This window comes from Procambarus clarkii, chromosome 27, assembly GCF_040958095.1.
Source record: "Procambarus clarkii isolate CNS0578487 chromosome 27, FALCON_Pclarkii_2.0, whole genome shotgun sequence".
NCBI classification, from domain to species: Eukaryota; Metazoa; Arthropoda; class Malacostraca; order Decapoda; family Cambaridae; genus Procambarus; species Procambarus clarkii.
In genome coordinates, this window is record NC_091176.1 from 35,107,418 (window position 1) to 35,123,517 (window position 16,100).

General features: G+C 38.9%; 1 protein-coding gene across 1 annotated transcript in view; it reads right to left on the reverse strand.

Annotated features, from left to right (window-relative positions):
* The window catches only part of LOC123748225 (cytochrome c-like), a 116,960-nt gene extending 105,588 nt beyond the window's left edge, over positions 1–11,372 (reverse strand). Inside the window, exon 1 of the mRNA XM_069332175.1 lies at positions 11,238–11,372. Within this exon, the coding sequence (XP_069188276.1) occupies positions 11,238–11,372 (135 nt within the window). The remainder of the gene's footprint in view (positions 1–11,237) is intronic.
* Between the last annotated feature and the right edge of the window lie 4,728 nt (positions 11,373–16,100).

Consider the following 16,100-nt stretch of genomic DNA (forward strand, 5'->3'; position numbering starts at 1 on the left):
TGTCACTTGAATCCCTTACATAGCAGCGGAATTGTCTTTCCTACTCACCCTGAATGCCTTTGCACTGGAAGTCGATCTCTACACCAGCCAAGATGAGTCATCAGTCCTGCCATCTTTTCATACCCCCTCCCCTCCCCCAGGGCCTGGCACGGCCTGGTATGACTCAGAGGCAACCCGTGCGCCTCTGCTAACCGGTAGTTTGCCTTCACAAACAAGCAGTTATCCATCTTCAACTAGCAGTGGTGCATCCCTACACAATGGCGCCGCCAGCCACAAACTAGCAGTTTGGTAGTAGTGCATGTTACCACTTTGCTTTGCCACTGGCTGTGATATCATCACCACCAGACTATATAAAGGGGCACCGTTTCCCTAAAGAACCAGTCTCTCTCTTAGTGCTCTTGGATCACCTTAGCCTCTTGCAACGCCGTCTGCCTTCAGCCTACGTCGTGTCCTGGATGCTGTGGTGGTATGGTAGTTGTCTTGAGCACACCAGTATAGTCTTGTATTATATTAGCTTTAAACTTTCATTTATTTATTTGATTTGTTATATAATAATAGCCAAGTGTTCTCAGGTGCCATTTTCGTTCATTAATATTTCAGTAAATTGTTATAATTATTTATTTGATGATTTTCATTTGTTTCCACCTACGACTTAAACACTGCCAGGACCAATGCTGCATTTTTTTTTTTTGGTATTTGTGTGACGGCGAGCCATATCACCTTGGTTCAACATAGCGTGATACCACAACCTGTCACATAAATTTGGGGGACTGTCCAAGGGGCACTCTAAGGAGCTGTCCATGGAGCTGGCCTCAGGAGCTGTTCCTAGCAACCTTTGCTTAAGATTGTGTTTAGTTGTTAAACATGGCTTTTATACTTTGCATTTTTTCAGAATTCCTTTTGAGATTTACATACTGGTAACTGAACACATCTACTTTACAGGTGTAGCAGTTTGTGATCTGTATATTAGACTGACTCTAATTACGTGATGTTTTATACACAAATTCATGCTCTTAATGGTTAGTCATCTAAGCTATTGCAATATCTTTATTATCCACATAATTTTATCCCTACAGAGAGAACTCACGCAGGCAGGTCACCCCCCCCCCCCCCACCCCGGGTACTTATCTGGTACTTTAATTTGTCTTCGAACTATTATGTTCCACTTTGTATTACGAACTTAGGAGGAAGTATTGGACTAGAGATCCTTTCGCATCCAGAACTGTGTTATACATTCGGGACGTGTATAGCCATTCTCGTCACAGTGGTGACACTCCCTGCATCCCTAAGCCTTTGTTCAAAGTTCATAAATAATTACTCAGGTATAGAGCTTACTATTTTTTACAGAGCACATGGAATGGTAACTCTGCAGTTAATTATCTAGATTCCAGTAGGACAACTCTTACCCTAATCCTACTAGAGTAGAGGGTACAGACATCCCTACATCCTTTTTATATTTTACTACCTCGAAACATTCATTTATATTGTTTCTCCAAGTCCTTAAAAGTTCAGACTTAGTTTTATTTCAGGTTATCTTATATAGTACAGTAATTTATCTTGTAAAATTATTGTTGCCCTACACGATAAATAATTACGTTCAGTGTTGCCAGTTATATAACAACAATTCTCAGGCATATTGCCTCATCACGTACAAGGCAGTCTATTAATCCTTACTTATTGGTTCTCCTACAGGGTACTCGTATTTTTCTTCTATATATATTTTCATTTATATAATATTTAATATGTTTAGGTTAGCAGCATTCCGTGCTAACCCCGAGGAGGAGCTCGACACATTAATTCGTGCTACTAGAGCAGAATTAATAACCCTCACAACTGAGTATCACATCACTCCTCCCAATGGGATTACAAAAGCTGAGTTTCATAACCTGATTGTAGATCACCTTGCAGACAATGATCTTATTACTCCAGAGCATCAGGATCAACATAGAGTTGCTGATAAAATCACACTCACACACATGAAATTAAAGATCGAGTTAGCCAAACTAGAAACTGCTGTCGATGAACGCAAACGGGAGATGAGACGACAAGAGGCTGTATAAGCCCATGAATGTGAACGAGGACAACGCCAGCTACATCTGTGGGAAAACTTGACTCATGTAATTCATTTAAATTGACACTATTTTCGATAGCTACGAAGGACCACCACTTTTTTGTGAAAAAGTAGAAAAACTAGGGGGGAACAAGTGGTTTGAAATTAATTCCATGAACTAGTGTCCTATGAATGTTCCTAATTAATAATGTACTGAATATTAAAGGGACTGTATATTATGAGTCAAATTCACTCTCCCAAAATGCTAAAAGTGCTGTTAAATGTTAAAAGATTAATATATCCCTAGCATTATTCTGCCGCTGGTTCTTCGCCAGAGTAATAATAATATAAATAAAAAAAGTGTGGCAACCTATTTCATCTCACTTAATTTCACAGTTAAGCTGTTAATTGTTATTGTAGAGATACTAACCAATATAGATACTTTAATCATCTCCTAATGAAATCAATATTACTAACCCTATATTTTAGTATTATTAAACTTTCTATATCGCTTTAGTAATATTAGTCTATATTATTGTAGTATTCTAAGGCACATTCGCCTCTAATTGCTATTACCTAATTCATTCCCTTTTCAATTTAATTTGCTAAGTCCTTAATGAACTGTTGACGAACTACACTGGTTCCTAGATATATATGAACTTCTAGAAATAACCCCTCCCCCTTCAATGTTGATATTTGAGGCTTTTAACTTTGATCCATTAATAATACAGTCCATTCATTCTCTTTAAGTGATTGTTAAATAATCTAACGTACATAGGCACTGGTTCTATAGTGTCCATCTTATAATCACTTTTATTTGTTTCCCTCTTTCTCAAAAGTGGGTGGTCCTTCGATTTATATTAATTCTCATAATTAAGTAATTCCATATTTGAGTCAAAGCCCCAAATATCTAACATTTTGGTCCTGTTCTAACCGGATCCATACTAGTTAATCATTACTAATCACATCGTGTAGTAACTTAGGTTAAACATATTTTATTATCTGTGATTACCAGCAGTGTACCACATATGTTAGCCTAACCCCATACCAATTAATTATGTGTTACCATTATTGAGCTATACAAATATTTCAATTTACAGCTGTCAGCAGACTGTCCATAAAAACCAAAACCAAATTCACTGATTCACTGATTCACTTACGTCAGTGAATTCATTAACATTTTAGGGACCAGTATACTAATCTAAATTACTGATCCCAAAAATCAGTTAATCATTACTAACACTGGTAACATTATATTCCGCAATTAGGAAGTACATTCAAGTGTTAAACATTATTTTTCAGCAGTAGAATACTTGCCAAACACAATTAATAATCTTGTGTTCATTAAATTTCCCATACACATATTTTCTACAAATGTGTGTATATATATATATATATATATATATATATATATATATATATATATATATATATATATATATATATATATATATATATATATATATATATATATATATATACCTAGTAGCCAGAACGCACTTCTTGGCCTACTATGCAAGGCCAGATTTGCCTAATAAGCCAAGTTTTCCTGAATTAATATATTTTCTCTAATTTTTTTCTTAGGAAATGATAAAGCTACCCATTTCATTATGTATGAGGTCAATTTTTTTTTAATTGGAGTTAAAATTAACGTAGATATGTGACCGAACCTAACCAACCCTACCTAACCTAACCTAACCTATCTTTATAGGTTAGGTTAGGTTAGGTAGCCGAAAAAGTTAGGTTAGGTTAGGTTAGGTAGGTTAGGTAGTCGAAAAACAATTAATTCATGAAATCTTGGCTTATTAGGCAAACCGGGCCTTCCATAGTAGGCTGAGAAGTGCCTTCTGGCTATTAGGTATGACATATATATATATATATATGTCGCACCTAGTAGCCCAAACGCACTTCTCAGCCTACTATGCAAGGCCCGATTTGCCTAATAAGCCAAGTTTTCCAGAAATAATATATTTTCTCTAATTATTTTCTTATGAAATGATAAAGCTACCCATTTCATTATGTATGAGGTCAATTTTTTTTTATTGGAGTTAAAATTAACGTAGATATATGATCGAACCTAACCAACCTTACCTAACCTAACCTAACCTATCTTTATAGGTAAGGTTAGGTTAGGTAGCCGAAAAAGTTAGGTTAGGTTAGGTTAGGTAGTCGAAAATCAATTAATTCATGAAAACTTGGCTTATTAGGCAAATCGGGCCTTGCATAGTAGGCCGAGAAGTGCGTTCTGGCTACTAGGTACGACATATATATATATATATATATATATATATATATATATATATATATATATATATATATATATATATATATATATATATATATATATATATATATATATATATATATATAACTGAAAACTAACACCCCAGAAGTGACTCGAACCCATACTGCCAGGAACAACGCAACTGATATGTACGGGGACGCCTTAATCCGCTTGACCATCACGACCGGACATAAGGAAGTGATAGCCGAAGCTATTTTAACCACTTCCCCGCCGGCACTCGGATGGTAATCTTGGGCATAGCATTTTATCAAATCACCTCATTCTTTGGGGCACACGTGAGGAACACAAATGCAAACAAGCCTGAATGGTCCCCAGGACTATATACAACTGAAAACTCACACCCCAGAGTGCCGGCGGGGAAGTTGTTCAAAAAGCTTCGGCTATCACTTCCTTATGTCCGGTTGTGATGGTCAAGCGGATTAAGGCGTCCCTGTACATACCAGTTGCGTTGCTCCTGGCAGTATGGGTTCGAGTCACTTCAGGGGTGTGAGTTTTCAGTTGTATATAGTCCTGGGGACCATTCAGGCTTGTTTGCATTTGTGTTCCTCACGTGTGCCCCAAAGAATGAGGTGATTTGATAAAATGCTATGCCCAAGATTACCATCCGAGTGCCTGCGGGGAAGTGGTTCAAATAGCTTCGGCTATCACTTCCTTATGTCCGGTCGTGATGGTCAAGTGGATTAAGGCATCCCTGTACATACCAGTTGCGTTGCTCCTGGCAGTATGGGTTCGAGTCACTTCTGGGGTGTGAGTTTTCAGTTGTATATAGTCCTGGGGACCATTCAGGCTTGTTTGCATATATATTTATATATATATATATATATATATATATATTTATATATTTATATATATATATATATATATATATATATATATATATATATATATATATATATATTTATATATATATATATATATATATATATATATATATATATATTTATATATATATATATATATATATATATATATATTTATATATATATATATATATATATATATATATATATATATTTATATATTTATATATATATATATATATATATATATATATATATATATATATATTTATATATTTATATATATATATATATATATATATATATATATATATATATATATATATATATATTTATATATATATATGTCGTACCTAGTAGCCAGAATGAACTTCTCGGCCTACTATGCAAGGCCTGATTTGCCTAATAAGCCAAGTTTTCCTGAATTAATATATTTTCTCTAATTTTTTTCTTATGAAATGATAAAGCTACCCATTTCATTATGTATAAGGTCATTTTTTTTTTATTGGAATTAAAATTAACGTAGATATATGACCGAACCTAACCAACCCAACCTAATCTAACCTATCCTTATAGGTTAGGTTAGGTTAGATAGCCGAAAAAAGTTAGGTTAGGTTAGGTTAGGTAGGTTAGGTAGTCGAAAAACAATTAATTCATGAAAACTTGGCTTATTAGGCAAATTAGGCCTTGCATAGTAGGCTGAGAAGTGCGTTCTGGCTACTAGGTGCGACATATATATATATATATATATGTCATACCTAATAGCCAGAAGGCACTTCTCAGCCTATTATGCAAGGCCCGATTTGCCTAATAAGCCAAGTTTTCATGAATTAATTGTTTTTCGACTACCTAACCTAACATAACCTAACTTTTTCGGCTACCTAACCTAACCTTACCTATAAAGATAGGTTAGGTTAGGTTAGGTAAAGTTGGTTAGGTTCGATCATATATCTACGTTAATTTTAACTCCAATAAAAAAAATTTACCTCATACATAATGAAATGGGTAGCTTTATCATTTCATAAGAAAATAATTAGAGAAAATATATTATTTCAGGAAAACTTGGCTTATTAGGCAAATCGGGCCATGGATAGTAGGCTGAGAAGTGCGTTCTGGAAACTAGGTACGACATATGTATATATATATAAGTCGTACCTAATAGCCAGAACGCACTTCTCAGCCTAATATGCAAGGCCCGATTTGCCTAATAAGCCAAGTTTTCCTGAATTAATATATTTTCTCTAATTTTTTCTTATGAAATGATACAGCTACCCATTTCATTATATATGAGATCAATTTTTTTTTATTGGAGTTAAAATTAACGTAGATATATGGCCAAACCAAACCAACCCTACCTAACCTAACCAAACCTATCTTTATAGGTTAGGTTTGGTTAGGTAGCAGAAAAAGTTAGGTTAGGTTAGGTTAGGTAGGTTAGGTAGTCGAAAAACAATTAATTCATGAAAACTTGGCTTATTAGGCAAATCGGGCCTTGCATAGTAGGCTGAGAAGGGCGTTCTGGCTACTAGGTACGACATATATATATATATATATATATATATATATATATATATATATATATATATATATATATATATATATATATATATAGGTTCCTGTTTGTTTATATATATATATATATATATATATATATAACTTACGCATCTCCGATTTTATATCTACATTTTAGTGAGGTGGATGGGGTGAGGTGGCATTAATAGGGTATTAATTTCATCAACACAAGACAGAACAAGAGGTGGCATTAATAGGGTTTAATGCACAACTATATTCTATATTCTACCCACCTCAAGACTCCGCTCCAATATAGAAGCATCAAGAAATATGGACCAATAGGCTTTATACAATAACTTCTATTCAATACCCATTGTTTCGTGTTGTGTCTTGTGTTGATGAAATTAATACCCTATTAATGCCACCTCACCCCATCCACCTCACTAAAATATATATATATATATATATATATATATATATATATATATATATATATATATATATAAATATATATATATATATATATATATATATATATATATATATATATATATATATGTCGTACCTAGTAGCCAGAACGCACTTCTCAGCCTACTATGCAAGGCCCGATTTGCCTAATAAGCCAAGTTTTCATGAATTAATGTTTTTTCGACGACCTAACCTACCTAACCTAACCTAACCTAACTTTTTCGGCTACCTAACCTAACCTAACCTATAAAAATAGGTTAGGTTAGGTTAGGTAGGGTTGGTTAGGTTTGGTCATATATCTACGTTAATTTTAACTCCAATAAAAAAAAATTGACCTCATGCATAATGAAATGGGTAGCTTTATCATTTCATAAGAAAAAAATTAGAGAAAATATAATAATTCAGGAAAACTTGGCCTATTAGGCAAATCGGGCCTTGCATAGTAGGCTGAGAAGTGCGTTCTGGCTACTAGGTACGACATATATATATATATATATATATATATATATATATATATATATATATATATATATATATATATATATATATATATATATATATATATATATATATATATAGGTTACTGTTTGTTTATATATATATATATATATATATATATATATATATATATAATATATATATATATATATATATATATATATATATATATATATATATATATATATATATATATATATATATATATATATATATATATATATAAACAGGAACCTCTTTAAGCACCAACGTATATACCAAGCCCACCAACATAGGATTATGCCTGAACGGTAGATGTGAGTGCCCCCAAAGATACAAAGCCAGTGTTCTCAATGCTTATATTCGTCGAGCGCTTACCCACTGCTCTGAATGGAGCAACGTGAGTAGAGAGTTTGAAAGAGTAACTCAGGTATTGGTGAACAACGGATATAGCAACGCGGAAATAAACGCTGCTAAAAGAAGACAATTGGACCGTTGGTATAATCCAGAACCTAGAACAGAAACCATAATACCTCCAATAAAATTATATTACAAATCAACACACAGTGAACATAAAAAAGAGGAAAGAATAATGAAAGAAATAATCCATAAAGGAGTATAGAGCACTACTCCTAACCAAAACATAAAACTGATAATATTCTACAAAACCAAGAAGACTTCCGAACTCCTTATCAAAAACAGCCCGAAGCCGACAGAGAACCCTCTACAGCAGTCAAGCGTTGTATACATATACACTTGCCCCCACGAAGGATGTAACCTTCAATCTAAGTACATAGGTATGACGTCGACCAATCTGACGAGGCGTTTGACATGCCATCTTCAATCCGGTGCCCTTAGGAATCACATGAGACAAGCCCAGGACATTACTCTAACAAGAGAAATGTTGAACAAAAATACCTGCATAATAGACAAAACCCAAGATGCAAGATGATTACATATTCTTGAAGCAATTCACATCAGAATAGAACAACCTACCATGAACACCCAAATCACGGAACTATTTACTCTACCCACCATGAGAGTAAGGACAAGACCATAACATAACGATGCCAACACAGAAGGCAATGTCCAACATAACAGGCCAAATACACTGGATTAATCTTTGTATGTTGATAGGCGCTGCCTCGTATGGGCCAATAAGCATTCTGCAGTTACCTCTATTCTTATGTTTCACCCCACATTTATCCCTTATGTATCCCCCCATGTTTTCACCTTTATTGTCTTATCACCTGACCGAGTGCGGGTATAAAATCAACCAGCATTGTAAGATCTTTCAGGACGGGAGAGACATCTCCCGCCATCACATCACGAGGCGCAGTGTGGTCACAATGCGGCCCAAACGTCTTAAGATCAGAGCTACTCCACTTGACGGTCATGCTATCGGAAGAAACAATACTCTAAAGGTCCTGAAGGACGTAACTGGCCTCAAATCCGATGACATTACTCAGGAAGGTGAAGATATCGTGCTCTACTTTTCATGTGAAGAGGAGCTAGAAAAATTCCTCACTAACGATGCCTTTCTTCGTAAAGAGCACTACCTACATCCTCACTTCCCACGTGAGTTCCTGGCCGGAAGAACTGTTTTTACCAGCAGGACTAGCTGGTGGATCGCTGAGCGACCTCAACATCATATCATAAACAATATCGAGGACGAAAATCCAAACCTGTCGGTATTCAACCTAGAGTTCTGCAACATTCTTTCGACCTTCAACCTTCGCAAAAGCTTTTGATAAATGTGACCATGAAGTTATTGCACATAAAGTGCGTTCAAAAGGAATTACCGGAAAAGTAGGCAGATGGATCTACAATTTCCTGACCAACAGAACCCAATATGTAATAGTCAACAAAATAAAATCCAGCCCATCAACCGTGAAGAGCTCAGTCCCCCAGTGTACTGTGCTTGCTCCAGTACTTTTTCTCATCCTCATATCGGACATATACAAGAACACAACCTATAGCACTGCAACATCCTTTGCAGATGACACTAGGATCTTCATGAGAGTAGGCAACAAAGAGGACACGGCGAACCTCCAGTCAGATGTAGATCAGGTCTTTCTATGGGCTACAGAAAATAATATGGTGTTTAATGAAGAATAGTTCCGGCTCATGCGCTATGGAAAAAATGAAAATATAAAAACGGAACACACGTACAAAACTCAGGCAAATCATAACATAGAACGAAAAGGCAATGTAAAGGATCTGGGTGTACTCATGTCGGAAGACCTTACCTTTAAAGAACACAATAAAGTAGCCGTCACAACTGCAAGAAAAATGACAGGTTGGATAACAAGAACTTTTCACACTAGAGATGCTATACCGATGATGATACTTTTCAAAACGCTTGTGCTCTCTAGAGTAGAGTACTGCTGCACAATGACAGCACCTTTCAAAGCAGGAGAAATTGCTGACCTGGAGAGCGTGTAGAGATCCTTTACTGCTAGAATCCACTCAGTAAAACATCTAAATTACTTGGACCGACTAAAGAGCCTAAAACTGTACTCCCTTGAGCGCAGGTGGGAGAGGTACATAATAATTTACACGTGGAAAATATTAGAGGGGCTGGTCCCAAACCTGCACACAGAAATAACATGACATGAGACCAGAAGACATGGCAGGATGTGCAGAAAACCCCCGTTGAAAAACAGAGGTGCAGCAGGTTCTCTGAGAGAGAACTCAATCAACATCAGAGGCCCGAGACTGTTCAACACGCTTCCACTACACATAAGGGGCATAACTGGCCGACCCCTCACAGTGTTCAAGAGAGAACTGGATAAGCACCTCCAAAGGATACCTGATCAACCAGGCTGTGACTCATACGTCAGGCTACGAGCAGCCGCGTCCAACAGCCTGGTTGATCAGTCCGGCAACCAGGAGGCCTGATCGACGACCGGGCCGCGGGAACGCTAAGCTCCGGAAGCACCTCAAAGTAACCTCAAGGTAACACCGACAAAACATGAATGAAGATTACGTTCACCACCATAGCTGCGGCCACCCAGGCTGCCACACAAGGATTCTACTGCTTCGGCCTAAAAATACCACCCCACCAAATAAAAAAGGAACGGTACCATGAGATCCAGCAGTGCTTTAAGTGCTACGAGCTCTCCCACCCGACCAACAAGTGTCAGCACCCTGTCCAGAGATGCAGCCTGTGCGCACTGGACCATCACTACTCCATATGCAAGGCAACGGTCCATCACTGCTTGCTCTGTGATGGGAATCACGCCGCAATTTCCTACTGCTGCCCCCGCAGACAGGAAATCATCAAGTCCCAGGTTGAAGCCAAAAGAAACAGCTCGTCTACCTCCTCGACCAGAGCCCCAAGCGTTCAACCCACCACCTTAGCTCTCACCAGTCGACCAGAAGACTTTCCGGTCTTACCAACATGTGGCTCCTCCCAGCAGGCGACACAGCCTTCTCATTGGGAACCCAAGGTCCCTCAGGCTCCTTCACAGCCCCCTGCATCACGTGCAGGCATTTTCCCTGGTCTTCTTAAACTAGCGGAAAGGCTTGCAGGACCAGACAACCAGCGCTTTGTCAGTGAACTAAACGCCTTATACATAGACAATGGCCTGGCCCCCATCATAGCCACTAGCGTAAATCTCACTGCCTCCTCTACCACTCCGGAGACTACCACCAGGACGACCATGCGGTCAACTTCAACACCAACTCCAGAACCGCCCTTGACCCGGGCGACATTAACAGAGGTAATTCCTTCTCCAGCTCCCAACACTCCTACCATCACTATCTCAGCAGCCGCGCTAGCAGACGTGGTGTCTACAAACGATAACAGCACCACCAGCGCTCCTGAAATAGCTACAACCACCAATCAACGACACCTAAACCTACCTAAGGCTGCGAGGCGAAAGACAAAAATGCCCACTACGGAGGTTACGGACTCCTCAGACGAGGAAATCACAGTAAGAACTCCACCGCCGCATCACAAATACGACACCAACACGGTTCAAGACTTCCTCATGGAGGCCACGTCACCAAACTCTAACGACAGCACTGCTCAGCCAAAGTCACAGGCAAAGAAAAAACGGAAAACCTAGAGGTCTACGCTAACCCCACCAGCTCCATAACTGGTATAGCCAGCCCTCCAGGCTGAAAACCATCATGAAGACCCCCATCCATCGCCACATCTCTAGTATCAGCCATTGATACAGATAATGGCTCCAAGAGCCTCCACTTACGGGCTCACCATAGCCCGTGCTACTGGAACTTATTGTTATGAGTAGCGAATCTTAAACAACAACAACAAGTAAGATCTTTCAGGACGGGAGAGACATCTCCCGCCATCACATCACAAGGCGCAGTGTGGTCACAATGCGACCCAAAAGTCTTAAGGTCACAGCTACTCCACTTGACGGTCATCCTATCGGAAGAAGCAATACTCTAAAAGGTCCTGAAGGACGTAACTGGCCTCAAATCCGATGACATTACTCAGGAAGGTGAAGATATCGTGCTCTACTTTTCATGTGAAGAGGAGCTAGAAAAGCTCCTCACTAACGATGCCTTTCTTCGCAAAGAGCACTACCTACATCCCACTTCCCACGTGAGTTCCTGGCCGGAAGAACTGTTTTTACCAGCAGGACTAGCTGGTGGATCGCTGAGCGACCTCAACATCATATCATAAACAATATCGAGGACGAAAATGCAAACCTGTCGGTATTCAACCTAGAGTTCTGCAACACCGACAAAACATCAATGAAGATTACGTTCACCACCATAGCTGCGGCCACCCAGGCTGCCACACAAGGACTCTACTGCTTCGGCCTAAAAATACCACCCCACCAAATAAAAAAGGAACGATACCATGAGATCCAGCAGTGCTTTAAGTGCTACGAGCTCTTCCACCCGACCAACAAGTGTCAGCACCCTGTCCAGAGGTGCAGCCTGTGCGCACTGGACCATCACTACTCCATATGCAAGGCAACAGTCCACCACTGCTTGCTCTGTAATGGCAATCACCCCGCAATTTCCTACCGCTGCCCCCGCAGCCAGGAAATCATCAAGGCCCAGGTTGAAGCCAAAAGAAACAACTCGTCTACCTCCTCGACCAGAGCCCCAAGCGTTCAACTCACCACCTTAGCTCTCACTAGTCGACCAGAAGACTTTCCGGTCCTACCAACATTTGGCTCCTCCCAGCAGGCGACACAGCCTTCTCATTGGGAACCCAAGGTCCCCAAGGTCCCACAGGCTCCTTCACAGCCCCCTGCATCACGTGCAGGCATTATCCCTGGTCTTCTTAAACTAGCGGAAAGGCTTGCAGGACCAGACAACCAGCGCTTTGTCAGTGAACTAAACCAATTATACATAGACAATGGCCTGGCCCCCATCATAGCCACTAGCGTAAATCTTACTGCCTCCTCTACCACTCCGGAGACTACCACCAGGACGACCATGTGGTCAACTTCAACACCGACTCCAGAACCGCCCATGACCCGGGCGACACAAACAGAGGTAATTCCTTCTCCAGCTCCCAACACTCCTACCATCACTATCTCAGCAGCCGCGCTAGCAGATGTGCTGTCTACAAACGATAACAGCACCACCAGCGCTCCTGAAATAGCTACAACCACCAATCAACGACACCTAAACCTACCTAAGGCTGCGAGGCGAAAGACAAAAGCGCCCTCTACGGAGGTTACGGATTCCTAAGACGAGGAAATCATAGTAGGAGCTTCACCGCCGCATCACAAATACGACACCTACACGGTTCAAGACTTCCTCATGGAGGCCACGTCACCAAACTCTAACGACAGCACTGCTCAGCCAAAGTCACAGGCAAAGAAAAAACGGAAAACCTAGAGGTCTACGCTAACCCCACCAGCTCCATAACTGGTATAGCCAGCCCTCCAAAACCATCATGAAGACCCCCATCCATCGCCACAGTATCTCTAGTATCAGCCACTGATACAGATAGATAATGGCTCAAAAGAGCCTCCACTTACGGGCTCACCATAGCCCGTGCTACTGGAACTTACTGTTGTGAGTAGCGAATCTTAAACAACGTAAGATCGCTTCACTTGAGAATGAACCATGGAGGAAAACATTTTGTATTTGTCCAGTGATGTCTGGGTTGCGGGATATTATTTCACATTTGGACGCATTGAGAATGAGGCCTAAGGCTGCTCCCTGCCCCTGGATTTTCCTTATATCCTCCAAAATGGTTTCCTGGGTTCCAGCGAGAGTGCCATCATCCAGGTACCAGATATTTAGCTCGCTTGTCAGACTATCAGTGACCTCTTTGATTGCTAGGCAGAAAAGGAGGGGTGCTAAGGGGTCACCTTGTTGGACACCTTCACAGGAGTTTATTTCATGCTCCCCAAAAAGAAGCTTAGAGTCCCCACTGTAGCACGATCGGATGAACGGGTAAAGGGGACGGAAATGGTTGTGTACAGCCCTGAGGACAACGTCTCGTCTGACTTCATTGAAAGCATTTTTGAAGCCAAGCTTTACTAGTGCCTTCTGGTCCGGAAGATCAGCAATGTAAGCCCGCGCTGCATGTGCTGCAGCTTCACAACTTAGGGGAATCCCAAACCCGAGCTGATGAGGTTTCAGCAAGGTGGCTGCTTCCTGGCTGATAGAGTCTGCAGCCACTGCAGCCTTAGCTACAAGGCGTAGGAGGGTGTTGCCAACGGCAATGGGCCTGATACCCCTATTCTTCTTCTTTAGAGCACAGAGTGCTGCTCCATGAAAGACAGGCCTGATGTCCTGAGGGATGCCGCCAGCCAAACACGTGTTAGAGAATCTGGTAAGTTCCACTAGAAGGTCCTATGCAGCATCTCTAAGCATCGGGTTCAGCATTTGTTTGATGTGCTGGGGTCTTAGACCTGTAAAGCCCCCTGCTGAACCTGTTGGGAAAGACATGGCTGCTTTGTACACCTCAGATTCTCGAACAGTCAAGGGTTCTATGCCAGCATTGTTTTCCTGGGGATCCCTGCTGCTGTCTGGGGCTCTACATGTATATATATATATATATATATATATATATATATATATATATATATATATATATATATATATATATATATATATATATATATATATATATATATATAAATATATATATATATATATATATATATATATATATATATATATATATATATATATATATATATATATATATATATATATATATATATATATAGATATGTCGTACCTAGTAGCCAGAACTCACTTCTCAGCCTACTATGCAAGGCGCAATTTGCCTAATGAGCCAAGTTTTCATGAATTAATTGTTTTTCGACTACCTAACCTACCTAACCTAACCTAACCTAACTTTTTCGACTACCTAACCAAACCTAACCTATAAACATAGGTTAGGTTAGGTTAGGTAGGGTTGGTTAGGTTCGGTCATATATCTACGTTAATTTTAACTCCAATAAAAAGAAATTGACCTCATACATAATGAAATGGGTAGCTTTATCATTTCATGAGAAAAAATTTGAGAAAATATATTAATTCAGGAAAACTTGGCTTATTAGGCAAATCTGGCCTTGCATAGTAGGCTGAGAAGTACGTTCTGGCTACTAGGTACGACATATATATATATATATATATATATATATATATATATATATATATATATGTCGTACCTAATAGCCAGAACGCACTTCTCAGCCTACTATTCAAGGCCCGATTTGCCTAATAAGCCAAGTTTTCATGAATTAATGTTTTTTCGTCTACCTAACCTACCTAACCTAACCTAACCTAGCTTTTTTTGGCTACCTAACCTAACCTTACCTATAAATATAGGTTAGGTTAGGTTAGGTAGGGTTGGTTAGGTTCGGTCATATATCTACGTTAATTTTAACTCCAATAAAAAAAAATTGACCTCATACATAGAGAAAAGGGTTGCTTTATCATTTCATAAGAAAAAAATTATAGTAAATATATTAATTCAGGAAAACTTGGCTTATTAGGCAAATCGGGCCTTGAATAGTAGGCTGAGAAGTGAGTTCTGGCTACTAGGTACGACATATATATATATATATATATATATATATATATATATATATATATATATATATATATATATATGTCGTACCTAGTAGCCAGAACGTCGTATTTGGCCTACTATGCAAGGCCCGATTTGCCTAATAAGCCAAGTTTTCCTGAATTAATATATTTTCTCTGATTTTTTTCATATGAAATGATAAAGCTACCCATTTCATTACGTATGACGTCAATTTTTTTTTATTGGAGTTAAAATTAACGTAGATATATGACCGAACCTAACCAACCCTACCTAACCTAACCTAACCTATATTTATAGGTTAGGTTAGGTTAGGTAGCCGAAAAAGTTAGGTTAGGTTAGGTAGTCGAAAAATCATTAATTCATGAAAACTTGGCTTATTAGGCAAATTGGGCCTTGCATAGTAGACTGAGAAGTGCGTTCTGGCTAATAGGTACAACATATATATATATATATATATATATATATATATATATATATATA